The sequence below is a fragment of the Camelus ferus genome, chromosome 16 (assembly GCF_009834535.1).
Source record: "Camelus ferus isolate YT-003-E chromosome 16, BCGSAC_Cfer_1.0, whole genome shotgun sequence".
Classification (NCBI taxonomy): domain Eukaryota; kingdom Metazoa; phylum Chordata; class Mammalia; order Artiodactyla; family Camelidae; genus Camelus; species Camelus ferus.
Genome location: NC_045711.1, coordinates 4,759,741 through 4,779,123, shown reverse-complemented (window position 1 = coordinate 4,779,123; position 19,383 = coordinate 4,759,741). Strand labels below are relative to the sequence as shown.

General features: G+C 37.5%; 1 protein-coding gene and 1 long non-coding RNA gene across 4 annotated transcripts in view; one reads left to right on the top strand and one right to left on the bottom strand.

Moving 5' to 3' along the window:
* Positions 1-1,303: 1,303 nt before the first annotated feature.
* RNFT1 (ring finger protein, transmembrane 1) lies at positions 1,304-18,314 on the bottom strand. Of its 3 annotated transcripts, none has more exons than XM_006188212.3 (9): positions 18,020-18,314; positions 16,329-16,786; positions 16,050-16,126; positions 14,846-14,946; positions 13,046-13,199; positions 12,258-12,416; positions 5,605-5,670; positions 2,879-2,980; positions 1,304-2,209 (listed from the first exon to the last, which is right to left on the bottom strand). In XM_006188212.3, exons 2-9 carry the CDS (start codon positions 16,729-16,731, stop codon positions 2,075-2,077), a joined length of 1,197 nt encoding a protein of 398 aa, XP_006188274.1. In that variant the 5' UTR covers positions 16,732-16,786; positions 18,020-18,314; the 3' UTR covers positions 1,304-2,074. The 3 variants fall into 3 exon arrangements, with proteins under 3 accessions (XP_006188274.1, XP_014417678.1, XP_014417679.1); XM_014562192.2 differs by lacking the exon at positions 18,020-18,314 and adding an exon at positions 17,406-18,013; XM_014562193.2 differs by lacking the exon at positions 18,020-18,314 and adding an exon at positions 17,406-18,013 and having other exon boundaries at positions 16,434-16,786.
* Positions 18,281-19,383, top strand: part of LOC106730779 — a 111,166-nt gene continuing 110,063 nt past the window's right edge. Inside the window, exon 1 of the long non-coding RNA XR_004326606.1 lies at positions 18,281-18,419. This is a non-coding gene — a long non-coding RNA (uncharacterized LOC106730779). The remainder of the gene's footprint in view (positions 18,420-19,383) is intronic.

Sequence of the window (19,383 nt, the reverse complement as noted above, 5' to 3'; positions counted from 1 at the left end):
TTTTTCAGCCACACTGTCAACAATATTTATTTGATGTGTATGCACAAAATAACGTAGTGCACAAATCTTCTTTTAACTAATGTCTCAATATATCTAATATGTTTGTTTTGTATAAACCACTTAGGTAATTCTGTCACACTTGCCAAGATGATTTCTCTGTAGAAGTTCTCAAACTGACTTTTTTCTAAAACATAGTAGTGATTCTTAATGTTGATAAATCAATCAGAAGATATGATCTGAATTCACAGAATAAATGGGTTTTTGAATCCCTATTCCTGTTTTTGAGGTGAAGGCATAAGAGAGAACTGCTTCTAGTTCATCAACACTGTTAAGTCAATGGCATAGCTTTCCTATTACATTTCCCTCCTTTTAAGTTCACATGTGAACTGCTTTCTCCTTTGTTAAAAAAGATCAACCCCCCTCACTGTCCACCACAGACCTCCTTTGTTATTAACTCATGTTAAGAAACAAAGTTATCCATATGGCCATATAGTGAGTAGGTATCGTAACAGGGCTGAAGTCACGCACGTAGTAAGGTGCTATTTTTTATCAAGGAGTCAGCATGTCCATCTTTCATACCCAAATTTGAGTCCCAAATTGCCTTTCTCATCCCCTGTTGTATACCTAAAAAACAACTATTAGCTTCACCACAAAGTCAGGAAGGTGATTTAAAGCCAAGTAAACATGTTCTTTTTGCAGTAGTTCTCGTAGGTAGTAGAGTTAAGTATGTCATTACTTTAAAAACAAACAAACAAAAAACCCAGACACAGTTGTACTTACAACCTAGCAATATTTACCTGGGGAGAAAAAGTTACAGGCCTTCTAATGTTCTTTTGTCATTTTGTGTGGCCATAATTCATGAAAGTGATTTAACTTGTAGCTGGCTGGTCACTATCCTTTTTAATCCGTATGTTGGTTTAGCCTTTGTATCGGCACTGCAAATTTGTTTTCTACCTCTGCCTCCTAACTTCTTCCCACTACCATCATCTTTTTCTTGTAGAAAAACTGATATAGATGGTAGAAGAGAAACTGCGCAGAGGCCTTTGACTCTAAATGTAGATAATAACCAGCCGGTAACACTTCTGTTACAGATCTTGAGTCCCCGCTTAGAGGTTTCAAGGGGAGAAAGTGCTCCACTCCTTTTCCCACCCTGTACAAATACCTAGAGGCAAACCACACTATCCACACGATTCTGGTTGCCTGAGTTCAAGCTTTAATCTCCCAAGTAATGGTGATTACCAAAACTCTTCTAAGAGTTTGAGTTGGTCTTGTCACCTATTCAAATCATCAGTGAAGCCAGCTGTTTACAATCCATGTGAATTATTTTAATAGTTACTTCAATACAGTCCATGGCACTATACAAAAAAGCAAGATCATGAACATTAAAGCTGACAGCAGGACAGTATGTATAATGTTCACAAACAATAGGAATTTAAATCACCTGTTCTCAATGACTGCTAATCATATTACAGAAAATACAGTATTAAAATAGTTCATCCTCAGTACATTGATCTTCCTTAGAAAATATGATTGTTACAAGTAAAATATAGCATTTAGAACTTTCATTTAAAAATACAAATTTTATGAAAAAGTTGAGAATTTTTTGAGTGGGAATTATAAAAGTCAATGATATAGAAAATTCTACTTTCAGGTAATGTGTACTTTAAAATATCGTGAAAAATACTTTTTATTCTAAAAACAATGTCAGGAAAGAATACCCAAATTCTTCTAAAACCACTAGTTCTAGTTATGCAATTGTTATTTTGGTAACATTAACAAGAAAACACATTTACAATTTTAACACTGCAATCATCTGTCAGATAATTAGGATAGAATAAATGTTGCATATGCATTAGGTTGAACATTACGTATATATATTTAAATATAGCATTCTTTTCATTTAATCTTTGATAAATTGGACTACACACTTATGTCTTATTATAATACTCTAAAATGATTTGGAAACATTTTCCTTAACTTCTAGCCCTGAAAATCCATTCTAATGTCTTTGTCAATAGTCACTGAAACCAAATGAAATTATAGTGTTTTGTGGCTTTAATATTAAGTTGAGAACTTAATATATCTGAAGCTGTGATGAAGTGGCTCCATCTTTCCATTTGTATACATGGTCTGAAATCACAGTTCTGCACAACGGACATGTTTTCTCTCTGTTAAGCCATAAGGTAATGCACTCTTCACAAAATATATGCTGCAAGGGAATTAAGAACTAGATTTTATAGTTGATAACATTTTAATCTTAAACTCACCACACTGTAGAGAATCATACTCTAGAGCTCAAAGGGTTGTGGAGAACACTGATCCCTCCATTTTACAAATGAGAAAACATAAGCAACGTTCAGGAACACACAGCGGGCTTAGTGGTGGAACCACTAGCATTCTTTTGACTCTTTTATCCATTTTAACCACTTTTAATAAAATTTAAGCTACCTTTAGGTGATATAAGATCAAGTGTGACTTAACAGCTTTATAATAAAGTCTTTGAGAGTTCCTGGAATAAAGTACAGGAAAGGGCCTTAGATAATTCAGTAACAAATGCTGGCCTTTTATTCTAAAAGACCAGTATTCAATTATTAAAATGGTCTGTATTCCAATCGCTTTGGCATCCAATCTGCCATTGGAATTATTTGTCCCCTTCAGTCTTCTACATCAAAATCATTAGAATATAAGGGACAAGATTTAATCTTGTCTAATCTACCAAACCCGTAATCCCAATAAGAAATTACAAGTGTGTGTCCTGAAATGCTACTTTCTGCAGTGAAGATTATTTTTTCCTTATAGCTAACATAAATATGAGTTATGTGTGTGACTTTTGAAAATCACAGAGAAGTGTGTTTAGGTTGCTTAAAAATACAGTTACCTGACAGATGAGAAGAATTGGCTTTTGAAATTCAGCTTGACATACTGAACAAATACCATACGCATCTGAACACTGTCTCTTGCTGGCAGCCACTCCGTAACTCTAGAAAGATAAGAAGTTCCATTCATCTACAAACTTCTTTCTTTCCTGTTCCTCAAATACATAGGTGATACTGTATTTCTACATGCCTGTGGAATTAGGCATTTGAGAACTCCCCCAAAGGACACAAACATTTCTAAGTTGAACTATGGATGCAGAATCAATGATGCAGAACCAAGATGGACTGCATCTTGGTGAACTTATGAAGTAACACATAATAGAATGCTGGGAGATGGTCAGATTCACTGGATTCCCAAATAATGATAGTGCTTCAAATTCAGAATGGTTTAAGAGACTAAGTGATTTGAAATATAACCAACCATTATATAATCTATATTCACGTACCATGTGACACAGTATTGATTGCCAAACTGAGCCCACGTATTATGATGGCACTGGTTCAAAAAAGTCAATCCAGAGCTTGACTAGCTGAATGTAACTTATTTGGAGACTGGTTTTGTTTTTTGGGTTTTTCTTGGGGGGCTGGTAATTAGATATTTACTTATTTATTTTAATCAAGGTACTGGAGATTGAACCCGGGACCTCGTGCATGCTAAGCATGTGCTCTACCACTGAGCTATATACCCTCCCCATCTGGAGACTGCTTTAAAGATAGATTTCTGTGCTCCACACTGGAGATGGAGTCAATAGGCCCAGAAATAATCCAAGAATCTGTAAATTTTTTAAAGCTTTCCACATGAGATCAACATGAAGGTTTGGAGACCACTGAACAGTGTCCTGCCACTATATCTAAAAATAATTTTAATTTTCATCCTTACTTATCACTAAATCAGCATTTAGTACTAGGTAAGAAAATTTTACAAAAGAACTGCAGTAGCAAAATGTCCCGGGTAGAGTTACACTGCCAAAACTGACTGAACAATCCTACAGATCTTTGAATTTCCTTTTCTTCTAAAGTCCTAAAAAAGTTTCTGATCTCTTAGGATCTTAATAACTTCCTCACCAAATTCAGTAGAATTTAGTCATTAACTAGACATGACAAAATGTTACAAATGAGATCAGCTTTCTGTAGAAATGATGTGTAAAAGCTGGCCGTGGAGAGGAAAGAACACCCAAGTTTTTAGTCATCGTTATGAGAGTTAAAGCATGACTTGACTCAACAACCTGAAGCTGTAATCTAAACTTCCTGTATAAAATACTGAGGGTTAGGAAAATTAAACTAAGACCCAAAAGCTGAAAATACTGGAAATTAAGATTTTTTGAGACTGGTGATGTTAAAGATTTCAGAAACAGATTGGGATACTGATGACCTTGGTGCCAGTTGCCCGTAAGTAAATGTCAGTTGGCAGAGTACACTGCAAGTATGTACGCTGACGGGCTTTTAAAACAGCACTCTTCTCTGGCATTTTGCGGACTCCATTCAGGTAAAGACTTAACCTGATGGTGACTTCCATTTTCTTGGCTACATTAAGGAACGTGAGAGTCTCAGAAACAAATCAAAGAGGCTGATGACTGTGATAATCTTTCTATGCTTCACAAAGAAATAATATCAAAAGTATGTCAGCTCAAGCCTTACAAGATTAATAAACATAGCAAAATGGCTGATACTCACATAATCAACTGAATAAACTTCACCAAAGCTGAACTCTCAATTTTATTCTATTTTGTCTAAAGAAGTCTGAATAGGATGCAGCAAAACTTGTTACTACATTACTAGCTATCTTAGGGAGAGGGTGCCTTGGCCAGTTCAGGCCACTGTGTAGGTATAATCCATTTTTTTAAAAAAAAACATGTATTATTAGGTTGGCATTTTTCTAAGTCACATCCCCTAAGTCCTGACAAAGTAATTGTATAAGTACCTAACAGACTGCAAAACTGAGACCCAAACTCTGAAATCTGGTGGCCACACATACTGAGAACCTTTGAAACTACTAAAAGCAAATGAGTCCATGACACCCTTTCTCTGCAGTTTGTTACGTTAGTAGAATCACATAATAATCAAGTTTATAACTGACACTGGAGTCTCGATTTATTGTTAATTCCACGCTGTGAACTTACTTGTGCATAAAGAATTGAGTACTGCTGGGGGAAATTTTCCAGTTAAAATTTCAAGGGACATGATTTTTGGTAATGAGCTTTTTTCATATACATAATAAATTATAATCTAAACACCTTCACAGAAGCTGAAGAGTTAATGGAAATACACAAAGCCACCATTTGTGGATTTAAAAAGGAAGAACAACAAAAGTTCACAAGATTTTTAAGGGAATGTTTATAAACCCTTAAGAATGTCAAGTGATTTGAAGGGACAAGAGGCACACTCAAATATATAAGCACTGTATCAACTATCAGGTGGCTGTCAAAGTGCAAGAAATTGATCACAAAAATAAAATCTCTAAACCATTATAGCCCCAAGTGCCAAAGTACTAAGAAAAGGTTTTTTGTTTTTTTTTAAATCATGTACTTATGAAATCTGCATTTGTGGGGGTCAGGGTATAACTCAGTGGTAGAGTACGGTTGGTGTGCACGAGGTCCTAGGTTCAATCCCCAGAGTCTGTCAAGGGGGAAGAAAAGAAATCTATGCTTGTAAAACTGCTGAACTGAAAAGATTTTTATAATGAAAAAAGGAAGGTAAAAAGTTTTTTCTGATAAAAAAAAATACTTACCGGTCGTGTAAAAAAAATTCGCAAAACCCGTCTGAAAGTTCTTAGATGTCCAAAAAAGTCCAGAAGCTGAAAGAGAAATTAAGTAATTCATTAATTCAAAGAGCCCGGGGAGGACTGCCAAAATAGTGGAGTAGTAGGATTGCCACAAATACACCAAAAATTACAAGTGGCAGACTGATCAATTTGCACAAAATGCCCACTGAACTTTGGCACAATATCTCTTATTTCAGGAATACAAGAAGATTCCCCCCCCGACCCCCAAAAAAGAAAAAAAAGAAGGAAATTGATGCAGGACCTGTTCTGCAGGAAGGGGACGGCAAAGGAGGAAAAGCGTCCTCACTCTGGGACACCCCCTGTCCAGGGGGGAGGTCAGCAGGAACAGAAAAGGGGCTTCTGAGGCTTGGAGGAGAAAGCAGCAGCTGTTAGGCAGACAGAACTGACAGAAACCAGCACAGAGGGTCCCTGCGACCCCCAGCCTGAGACGCAAGCCAGTGGGGGTGGGCCAGGACTGCCTGCTGGAGCTCGGTCTTTTGTGGACGAGCTGGGGAAGAGGACTGTGGCTGGAGCGTGGTGTGGGCTGCAGCTGGGAGTGTGTACAGGACAGAACAGCCTGAGACCCCCATAAAAAAGTACCACTGCTGGTGTACAGGGGGGCACAACACAGCCAAGGCCGTACCCACCATCTCTGCTAGCCCAGAAGACACTGCTCAGCACCACCACTGGTGAAAAGAGAGGTGGGATTCAGACACAGCCATCTTCTTGGCTTGCTCCGGTGCTTGGCTCCCAGGTGGAGGAGGGGCTGAAACATCAATCTGTACCCAGGGGTCCTGCAACTTCATAGGGAGGACTGAGATTTGAGTCTTGCCCCAGGCAGCAGTGGCAGATTTGCTCTGCTGGTACCTTTGTGGACCCATGTGTTTAAGACAAATGAGCAGACTTGTGGTGGATGGTGGGAGTGGGTTTGGCATTAACAGCAGGCCTGCGGACCTTACGTGGACGCAGGGCCAGGGTCTGTGCTGACCCTGTGGCGCACCACTGGTCCAGGTGTGTGACCACACACACCACAGCTGATCCTAGTGCCTGATGTCGGTGGATCTGCACTGGTGGCTCTGCGGGCACAGAAACTGGGGGACACTAGAGTGGGTTGCTAACATTCCCACGGCTGAGACGGGGACAAGGGTATCATCAACAAAGTGTACTTTGTAAGTCTGTATAACAGGTGACAGACAACACCACAGAGGGCACTTCCCAGTGGACACCTCCTGTGGACATGCACCCAGCAGCGCCTCTTCAAGCTGAAGCACTCCAACCCTGCCTACCGCTCACCGCAGCTCAGAAACGGGTCTGGAAGCCTCTATTCCAGCAACAGGGGAGCACACCCAGCCCCGTCAAGGCTGTAACAACCACAGGACAAAAAAGGAGACCCCGCTCAACAACAACAATCAGGGCAGGTTCTGATCACCATAACTCCAACCAACCCCCATCGAAGGGATAACAGCCAATACATGTGGAAGAAAGACATGGCAACCATCCATAATAAGAACAGCCTTGGCAATAAAACTACTGGACGCTCAGTCTACACAGGGACGCCCCTACTTTAAAAACAAATTTAGAAGAGAAATTATTTCAAGCGTCTTTTCTGACCACAATGTCATGAAACTAGAAATCAACCACAGAAAAACAAATGAGAAAAAAAATTACTGCATGGAGACTAAACAACATGCTACTAAAAAACCAATAGATCAACTCAATGATGAAATCAAAGAGGAAATCAAAAAATACTGAGACAAATGAAAATGAAAATGAAAACACAATGACCCCAGATTTCTGCAACGCAGCAAAAGCTGTTCTAAGAGGGAAGTTTACAGAGATACAAACTTACCTCAGGAAACAAGAAAAATCTCAAGTAAACAACCTAACCTTACACCTAAAGCAATTAAAGAAGAACAAACAAAACCTAAAGTTAGCAGAAGAAAAGAAATCATAAAGATTAGAGCAGAAATAAATGAAATAGAGACTAAAAAAAATAGAAAAGATCAATTAAACTAAAAGCTGATTCTCTGAAAAGATAAACAAAACTGATAAATCTTTAGTTAGACTCATCAAGAAAAAGAGGGAGAGGGCCCAAATTAATAAAATCAGTAATGAAAAAGGAAAAGTTGCAACTGACACCACAGAAATACAGGGATCGTAAGAGGCTACTATGAGCAACTATACACCAACAAAAAGGACAAGTAGAAGAAATGAACTATTTCTTTAAAAGGTACAATTTGCCAAGACTGAACCAGGAAGGAATACAAAGTATAATTAGACCAATTACCAGTACTGAAATCGAATCAGTAATTATAACTCTCATACAATGCTATGATTTGATACATGTATATACTGCAAAATGACTACCATAATAAAGTTAGAAAAATCTCCCCCACCAAAAAAAAAATCCCAAGAAACAAAAGTCCAGGACCAGGTGGCTTCACAGGTGAATTCTACCATTTAGAGAAGAGTTAACATCTATCCTTCTGAAACTATTCCAAAAAACTGCAGGGGAAGGAATACTTCTGAGCTCATTCTGTGAAGCCACCATCACCTTGATACCAAAACCAGACAAATACATCACAAAAAAAAGAAAATTACAGGCCAATATCACATACGAATATAGACACAAAAATCCTCAACAAAATACTAGCAGATCAGCTCCAACAATGCATTAAAAGGATCATACACAGTGATAAAGTGCGATTTATCCCAGGGATGCAAAGATTTTTCAATATCCACAAGTCAATCAATGTGATACACCACATTAACAAATTGAATAAAAACTGTATGATCATCTCAACAGATGCAGAAAGAGCTTTCTGATAAAATTAAACATCCATTTATGATAAAAACTCTCCAGAAAGTGGGCATAGAGGGACTATATCTCAACGTGATAAAGGCCATATATGACAAATCCACAGCTAATATCATACTCAATGGTGCAAGGTTGAGAGCATTTCCTCTAAGATCAGGAACAAGACAAGGATGCCCATTCTCTCCATTTTTATTCAACACAGTTTTGGAAGTCCTAGCCATGGCAATTAGAGAAGAAAAAGAAATAAAAGGAATCCAAATTAGAAAAGAAGTAAAACTGTCACTGTTTGCAGATGACACAATACTACCCATAGAAAATCCTAAAGGTGCTACCAGAAAACTACTAGAGTTCATCAATGAATTTGGTAAAGTTGGATACAAAATTAATATACAGAAATCAGTTGCATTTCTATACACTAGCAACAAAATAGCAGCAGAAGAAATTAAGGAAACAATCCCATTTACCATCATACCAAAAAGAATAAAATACAGAGGAATAAACGTACCCAAGGAACAGATGGCCAACAAGCATATGAAAAGATGCTCAATATCCCACTACTTGTTAGAGAAGTGCATATCAAAAATACTGTATCACCTCCCACCAGCCAGAATGGCCATCACTAAAAAGTCCACAAATGATAAAGGCTGGAGAGGATGTGGGGAGAAAGGAAGCCTCCTACACTGTTGGTGGGAATGTGAATTGGTGCAGCCACTCTGGAGGATGGTATGGAGGTTCCTTAAAAAGCTAAAAATAGACTTACCACATGATCCAGCAATCCCACTCCTGGGCATATACCCAGAGAAAAATATAATTCTAAACGACACATGCACCCCAATGTTCATAGCAGCACTGTTTACAATAGCCAAGACATGGAAACAACCCAAATGTCCATCAACAAATGACTGGATAAAGAAGATGTGGTATATATATATATATATACAATGGAATACTACTCAGCTATAAGAAAGAATAAAATAATGCCATTTGCAGCAACATGGATGGGCTTGGAAATCATCATTCTAAGTGAAGTGACCCAGGAAGAGAAAGAAAAATGCCATATGATATTGCTTATATCTGGAATCTAAAAAAAAAAGACATAAATGAACTACTTATTATTTATAACTTAGATAACTGATTTCCTGAATATGTGTAACCACATTTGACTGCCCTTTATGATTAGATTACTGCATTATGTTGATTCTTATTTTGTGGTTGGCTTTAGTCTTTTGATAACTATGAAAGTTTAAAAAGCTAAAGCTTTAAACTGTTCTTAGAAACAATGAACAGTATATATATGTAAATTAAAAACAAAAACAAAAACAAAAACCCACCCAAGGAGGCAAAAGACTTGTACTCTGAAAACTATAAGACACTGATGAAAGAAACTGAAGACAACATAAACAGATGGAAAGATATACCATATTCTTGGACAGGAAGAATCAGTATTGTTAAAATGGCCATACTACCCAAGGCAATATACAGATTCAATGCAATCCCTATCAAATTGCCAATGACATTTTTCACAGAGCTGGAACAAAAAAATGTTAAAATTTGTATGGAAACACAGAGGACCCTCAAATATCCAAAATAGTCTTGAAAAAGGGGAACAGAGCTGGGGGAATCACACTCACTGACTTCAGACTATACTACAAAGCTAAAGTAATCGAAACAATATGGGACTAGCACAAAAACAGACACACAGATCAATGGAACAAGATAGAAAGTCCAGAAATAAACCCACACACTTATGGTCAATTAATCTACAATCTCTTTAATAAGTGATGCTGGGAAAATTGGACAGCTGCCTGCAAAAGACTGAAATTAGAACCTTCTCTAATACCATATACAAAAATTAACTCAAAATGGATAAAGATCTAAATGTAAGACCAGACACTATAAAAATCCTAGAGGAAAACATAGGCAAAACACTTTTTGACATAAATCACAGCAATGTTTTTTTTTTCAAACCAGCTCCTAGAGTTATGGGAATAAAAGCAAAAATAAACAAATGGGACCTAATTAAACTTAAAAGGTTTTGCACAGGTAAGGGTACCATCAACAAAACAAAAAGACAACCTACAGAATGGGAGAAAATATCTGCAAATCATGTGACAGATAAAGGACTAACTTCTGAAATATACAAATAGCTCATACAGCTTAATATCAATAAAACAAGCAACCCAATAAAAAAAAAATGGGCAGAAGACCTAAAGGGACAGCTCTCCAAAGAAAACATCCAGATGGCCAACAGGCATGTGAAAAGATGCTCAATATCGCTAATTGATAGAGAAATGCAAATCAAAACACATGATGTATCACTTCACACCAGTCAGAATGGCCATCACTGAAAAGTCCACAAATGACAGATGCTGGAGAGGGTGTGGAGAAAAAAGAAGCCTCCTACCCTGTTGGTAGGAATGTAGTTTTGTGCATCCATTATGGAAAAGAGTATGGAAATTCCTCTAAAAACTAAAAATAGACTTACCATATAATCCAGCCATCTCAATACTGGGCATATATCTGGAGGGAACTCTAATTCGAAAGATATATGCACCCCAATGTTCATAGCAGCACTATATACAATAGCCAAGACATGGCAACAACCTAAATGTCTACAAATGACTGGATAAAGAAGTGGTATATTTAGACAATGGAATACTACTCAGCCATAAAAAAGAATACAATAATGCCATTTGCAGCAACATGGATGGGCCTAGAGATCATCATTCTAAGAGAAATAAGCCAGAAGAAGAAAGAAAAATACCATATGATATCACTCATATTTGGAGTCTAAAAAAAGAAAAAAGAAGACTCTAATGAACTTATCCACAAAACAGAAACAGATTCACAGACATAGTAAACAAACTTATGGTTACTGACGGAAAAGGGGGTGGGAAGGGATAAATTGGGAATTCAAGATTTGCAAATATTAACTACTGTTTATCAAACAGATAAATAAGTTTCTTCTATATAGCAGAGGAAACTATATTCAATATCTTGTAGTAACCTATAGTGAAAAAAGAATATGAAAACAAATACATGTATGTCTGAAACATTATGCTGAACACCAGAAACTGACACACTGTAAAATGACTATACTTCAATAAGAGAAAAAAAAAGAAAAATGAACAAAGAGCCCTATCTGTTAAAACACAAAGATCAAAGCTAGTATCGAATACTGATATTAACTTAATATTCACTGTGTATGACAATAATTTCATTCTAACTATAAAGTCCAATTATGGAATATTTTACACATCGATTTCAGTCAACTCTTAACCAAAATGAAATACGTCTGAATTCCTAGAGATACAATTTGGTCAAGACAAATATGAACTTAACTATGTCAAAGGCCAGGCAATTTTACCTGGTTCACATGTCCTTAACATATTTAAAGTTTCACACAGTGATTAAGTTGAGGGGAGCAGGCATAGGGGGAACAGGAGAAGATACTCCACTAGTTTGATAATTATGTCTATGATAATGCTACTGGGTATATTCTATTCTACTTGTTTCCCCCACCTTAGATAATCCACAGTATATGGAGGTCCACTCCGCCAATAAAATCTGGAACAACTGGATTAAGATAAACATACCTATTTCCATTTTCAAGTAGATATAGAGCCTGCCATTACTTCAAACTAGTGATTTAAAGATAAAATACACTTTAACTCAACATTGTAAACCAACTATACTTCAATTAAAAATAAACTATAAAACAGTTAAAGAGAAAAGCAGTAGTATATAAAATCTACAAATATTACATGCATCATTACAAATGACAAGATTAATTGCTACCTACTTTTAGTATGAGGTAGAGTAAAGCCAGCAATATCCCAAGACTCCATCTAGTTACATTACCAAACTCCCCATAGCTTATAAGGTAACGAAACCAAACTGGTATGGGAACAAAAGTTCGGTAATACTGACATAATTCTTCTAAAAGCATATACCAGTAACCCTAAAAAAGAAGGAAAAAGAAAACAAATAGAGTCACCCAAGCTACTTACATACATAAAGCAAACAGTTCATATTGGATTGAGAACATCATGAGTATACGGTACAGTAACACAAATAACTATAAAGTTAATCTTCATAATGATAATGGTTATGACTGACAACCTTAAACTGGTTCTCACATATTACAGTCACTGTGTGGTTTGTTTTTCAAAGAATTTCTAAAGAGTGACATTGAAAATGTTTTACACATACTAAAACATTTTGCTGATTATAAAAATTTATATTGAAGTTTTTACTGAGTATGAAAAAACACTGACTAAATGCATACAGTTACCAACTGTCAATCAATAATGCCCTGGAGAAGTACAAAGCCAAATATTTTCCAATATATGATGTGGGGACTGATTTTTAAACTACTTCAAAGCAAATATAATTCTGATTTTATTGGAACAGATTAATATTTAGGTGCAAGTCCTTGAACAAATAATTGCCAGTCTGAGATAATATAGATAATTAAAATTAGCTTATTCAGCAAACTGAAAAATTATAAAAGGAGTCACTTAAACAAAGACTAAATAGCATTAATGTGGTTTACTAATATCATTCCAATAAAAGATGTTACTTTCTTACCTTGGATTTAAAAGGCATAATGAAAGAAGGCACCAATAAAATAAGGCATTTTAAGCCCATGAAGAGGAATTTCAGAATGAAGTCTGTAATTCCAACAATCCAAAGCACTTCCCAGAAGTTCGAATGGTCCAAAGAAGGATTTAAAAAAATTAAGCTACCAAGAGAAAAACATCAAAACTTACCAGAGCAGCATACAAAGATAAAGTGTTGATAGGCGTTCTAATTTGCTACCAAACAGTTTACTTTAATTTGATGTGTGAAAAATTGGGAGTTTGGCGAGATGCTAATGTCTTATGTTTTATGTTATTAGAATGGAAGATCATTTTGCTTATTTTAAAGAGGCTTTTTAGGTGTTTGAATTTCAAATCTTTTTTCTATAAAGAAAAAGAAGAGTCTTCCTAACTTGTCATGGTTATTGTTCTAGCCTGTAATCTGTAAAACATTCACTAACTAGATAAATCTGCCATTCTCTCCTCAACCGATTCCAACCAGGATTCTATCCTCTCCTTTCCACTGAATTGGTTTTGTCAACATCATCAACTCCCTCCTTCATGCTAAATTTAACAATCACTTTATTGTCCCCTCTTCCCCCCCTGAAATATTTTCTTCCTAGACACCACTCTCTCCTAGTTGTTCTCATATGTGACTGACGGTTCCTTCTTGAGTCTCCTTTGCTACACCTCTGCTGAGTAATTGTAGGTATGTCCAGTCCTGGTCCCTCTTCTCTGTCTCCACTTCCTTTTCCTGATTAATCTTGTCAAGTTCCATGGTTTTTAAATATCAACATATGCTGATAACACCCAAATTTTAGCCCTAACCTCTACTCTGAGCTTATGACATATTTATTTATTTAAATTTATTTTTGCTTTTTTGGGGTGTGGGGAGGTAATTAGGTTTCTTTGTTTATTTGTATTTTAGAGGAGGTATTGGGAATTGAACTGAGGACCTTGTGCATGCTAAGCATGCGCTCTACCACTTGAGCTATACCCTCCCCACTATAACTTTTAACAGTTATACACAACCTCTCAAACTTACCATGTTCAAAAGAGAATTACTGATTTTCCCCTCAGAATCAGTTCCTTCCCCCATCTTTCCCAGTCCAGTAAATGGCACCACCATCCAGTTTCTCAGACTAAAAACCCAGGTGTTACCGTTTATTTCTTCCCCTCTACCTACCCACCCAATCCAATCCGGATGATACTGGCTATATCTACACACTATATTGCGGATTTGTCCATATCTCTCCATCTCCACTGAAACTAGAATTTCTAGTTATCTCATTAAGGCCAAAAATTCAGAACACTTACATCTGATACAGAAACTTATCAACTACTGTACTTTAGCAAGTTTTCTTTTAGAAACAAAGATCGAGTGTTCTCATCACACATATACACAGAAAAAAAAAGGTAACTAAGGGAGGTGATGGATATGTTAGTCAGCTTGATTGTGGTAATCATTTCACAATATATACATATATCAAAAATGTTGTACATCTTCAATATATACAATTTTTATTTATATAAAAATAAAAAACACCACCAACAACAACCTAATGGTATTTAATATACGATTATATAAGTAAAATTTTAAATATCAAAAATTAAATATTTATTGAGCACTTGCTATGAGGTAAGGCACTGCACATACAAATGGGAGTAAGTCACTTCAAGCTTTCAATCTTGGAAGGAAACAGGTAAAACTTGAACTCTAACAATAAATATGTGCAAGTAAGATATATGCAAAGTGCTATGGAATACGATTACATTAAAAATGTGATTGTGTACTTGGACCTCTAATTACCTGTAATAAAGTGATTGAGAATGAAAGGTGTAATATAAAAGAACAGAAGATCCTGCTAAGAATACCAGTAACCAAGCACAATGAATCTTTGAGCACCTTTCCTGAAAAATAAACAATTTTATAATTTGTTACTTTGAATTGTCAGAATTTTAAATATTATTTTACTTTAATAACTTTAATTTAGAACATTTCAATAGATTACCTTAATAAAAATATAGACTATCTTAAATTGTACAATCATCACATTCTATTTTTATGTATCTTTAGTGAACAAAACTATATTTTAAACAAATTTTTAAAATACAATTTCTTCATTGTATAACATTAGCTATGCTTCAAAGAAGCCAAATCTTCTACAAACTGACATAAAGTACCCACCGAAATGAAAATTCTACCTCTGCAGCTCCTATTTTTGCCTCCCCAACAAAACAGAATTTTTAAAAATGCGTTTATCATGGTTTATAATATAATATTTTAAAATCTCAGACAATTCAGTAAGAATTTAATAATCTGTTTTTAATCTCACTTTTACAATTAAATTTCAATTACTAATTTAATTAAAAGTTGTACTAGTTTTAAACCCTGAATTAAACTTTTATGGTTTGACAGGTTCAAACAACAAACTTTCAGGTCAAAATGTATGATCCTTTACACAGATATAGCCCTTTAAAATTTCCTTAAGGTGAGATTTTATAAATTAATCCTATTTTCCCAATAATTTATATGAATAGGACTCTTATCATTTGTTATGGAAAAACTTTTGGGGTTTAGTTTTCTTTAAATCAGAGATCTAAATAAATAGTTCAATACCCACCTATTCAATGTACATTTTATTTAACTATTTTAAAGCTTATAATACAACAGCTGAAGTTTTTAATGATGATTCCATTACTTAGTATGGTTAAATTAATTCAAAACGTGAAGGCACTTGACAAATCAATCAAATAGTGCATTCTAAACCTTCTAATCCTTCTGCTTTTTCTTTCTCTATCAGGAATCCAACATACAAAGAAAATAAGATGAAACAATTTAGCATTAGGACAGATCATTTATTCCAGGTCACTTAAATAAAAATATATTGTGGATGTTCTAGCTATTTAAATTTGTCAAATAAACTATCTATATTCCTACTTCTCTCAAAAAAGAGTATATAATTCTACAGGGAGAAACATTTAATGATTTTTTAGTTGCTGGTTATACTTACTCTTAGAAAAACCTGATTTACAATGCTTTTGTTTGCATATATAAAAGTTGTAAGCAGCCCAATTCCAAGAGAAATTCCTGTTAGAAAATAAGGTCCAGTTAATTGAAAGAAAAAAAAAAGAGGTAACATAATGACATGAATTTAAAGGAAGCAAATACAGTTTTAAATGCTAACAGAAAATAAGTAACTGAAATACACAGGTTAAAGTAGATTACCAATAAAGAAAGAAAATTTGCTGAATTTAGCAATGAAACAACTCAATGTTTTATTATACTCTACCTGTTATATGCTGCATAAAAAGTTTGACACCCAGAATCAAAATATATGGAATACTTTTTTGCAACCATTTGAAGAGATATCGGAATTCTGAGGAGGAGCTACTACCATGATCTCCAGACTCCGTGTTTGTATCATCAGGCTGCCTTGCTTCACTGTGGGAGTGACTCCGGAAGCGACTATGTGCACATCCATGGGTACAGCTATGGACACCTGACCTTGTATTTCCAGAGCTTGTATTTTCAGCACATTCTTTCAGCATGGAGTTCATCTGGATATGAACATCTCCACAATAAAGACAGGAAGCTTCTCCTGTCAATCTTGTTTGAACACACTGGGAAGCTGCAGCATCCTCACTGCCTGCAGCTCCTGAAGGGCTGTGAAGTTGGCTACAGTTGGCTTGCATGACCCTTGGATACTTTTTCCGTGATCCAGATTTCTTTGCTTTAGGGCTCTGTCTCCTAAAAATCAAAGAGCAGAAAATATTCTAAGAGAACAGTTAAATGCAGGCAATATATTGCTCGCTAAGAATCCTTTATTCACTAAAGGAGAGGCTGATAGTCACAGAAGATACATTATTTTGAGCTTATCTATCACCTGTTATTAGATTCCTCCCTCTTCACCCTTTGTACGAAGGCTCTGCTGCCCTACACAGACTATCTTTTAAGGAACATCTGCTAGAAAAACAAGTTCAGATTTAGATGCCTCCAGTTCTGTAATGACAGAAGAAATCAGCAAAACGGTCAAAGTACCAGTGCCTACCAGATGTACTCATTCTTACTTGAATACTTTAGTAGATTTCTGTGCTTAGCTGGAGCAGTTTCATCTCTGATGTAGATTCTACACTTCCTAAGAGTGAGTCTGTAATTTTTAATGGTTGGAAAGGCTAGGAAGATAAAAAAACATTAAATCTTAACTCCTTATTAAGTACCATCATGGAGAACTAAAACATTTCACTTAGGTGACCTACAAGTTTCGTTTTATACTGAAACAGCTTTCCCAAAGCTAATAAAAAGGTTTCCAGTAATTAATACCAGGACTATTACCTTCCCTCCCCTCAAGAGACTGTTGCCTAAATACCTGTAAAATAAGGAGACTTGGGGAGTCGCCATGTAATTATTAGATGACTCTTCAGTATGAATAAGGATGAGGGGAGGCGGTGTGGGGAAAGAGAACAGGGGCAGAGGAGGATCCCTAAATGACGAGCCTGAGTAGCCACCGACGATGCCTGAGTCCGAAACCAGCTGACAAATCGCAGAGACTTGCTGCCGTGTCTGTACGAGGAAGCTGGGGTCAACTTCAGGGCATGTTCTGTGTCATTCTACTTCATTCCTAGGTTTGAGTTTTTCTTTTTTTTAGTTATACTGTTTGGCAGTTTGGTTTTTAGTGCCTTTCACTAAAGGCTTTCACCGATGCTCCAACGCCACGACCGCTACTGATTTCCTCGAATCTCTAAAGACGGACGTTGGACGGGGCAGTTTCAGCGCCTTTTTCCATTAAATAAAAACGTAGAACCCTCCCACTTTCCTCCGTGCAAGAGCAAGAAAGGGAAGAAAAGTAAACGCAAACGACTCTTCCAGAATCGCCAGGACAGTTTTCCACCCACGTTCGAGCTTCGAGTGCCTCAGTTATTCTCCCCAGAGCCCACTCGCCGCGGGCCCTCGCCGCCTCCGCCCGCTTCCCCTAGGCCTGACCTCTCATGACGATGTGCGGACCGAGGCTCGTGCAGCGACTGCAGGAACACCGGGAGACGCCGCCTCTAGGCCTTCAGTCACGGCCATCACCTTCAACCCCACAACAGGCAACTCCGGCCCAGCTCGGCGGCGGCGGCGGCGGTTGCGACGGTTGCGGCGTTGGTGGCGGCGGCGCGCGCGCTCCCCGCACGTCCTCGCGCGCGCTCCGCCCCCGCGCGACGCGCCGACGGACGGGCTGCGACGACCGGTGGGGGCGGAGGCCGCCGCGGGTGTTGGCTTTGAAGGAGAGAGGGCTGAGCCTGAGAACTGCCTGCGGCGTCTGCGTTAAGCAGTGAGGCGCCCTCACGTATGCGCGTACTGTGTCATCCGCCGCAGGCGTCAGAGCTCTGGACGTTTTGAGGTGACAAATGTTTTGGCTTCGGGAACCTGCCCTCGGGGGAGGAGCCTGAACTTGGGGGCTGGCCCGGTCCCGCCCCCGGCTCGTCTGGCCTCTGAGGCGTTTTGGTCGCGCTTGGGACCGGAGCTGTAGGAGCCACGTCGGCGAGGGGTTGGCGCGTCCCCCGAAGAGCGGAGCGGGGCGGGGCGGGAGCCTTCGGGTTTCCGCGAGCTCAGCTGACCCAGTTGTGGCTGGGCGGTGAAGTTTTAACAGAACTGGGTTTTCATGACAGCCCTCAAGTTGCACAGGGTGTCCTAGGCCCTCCCGAAACCTGAGGAGATCAGAAGCGGAGACAAGTAGGGAATAGTATAGGTGGAAGTAGAAGTTAGTTTAAAAGCCCTGCCTTGTACGGGGGTATGGGGAACTCTTTACTATCTTCGCTATAATTATTAACCTAAAACTGTTCTAAAATGAAAAGGTTTATTAAGGAAAAATTTAAACTAAGCAAAAGAAACAAGAAACCTTGCCTTTTGATCCCCAGCCAAAGTATATTCTAAAATATAATTACTTGTATTCCATGAATCTGCCCCTTCCCCCACAACCACCGATAGCCTTTCCATTTTGAACCTCAAGTTTTTGACCTTTAATTTCTTGAAATTAACGTGGAGTAAATAACTCTTTATAGTCTTCCTACAGGTGTTGAAATTAAATATTCCATTCCGTGGGCGACGGGTGCAATCTTTCCTCACTAGAGAGGATAAATATGCGTACATATACACACATGTCATGAGTTGAATATCTAGTGAAAAGAGTGATACTTTGTGCTTTTACTGGTCACTGCCTGATTTAAAGCCATTCACAACAACTTTGCCCAAGTTAGTTTGCTGGTGTGTGATTTTTGAAGCTCATTAATTATGAAATTGCACCTTATTTTTTCCCATATCTAAGTACAACTGGACCCACTGTTTAACCTGAATTATCCATTTTG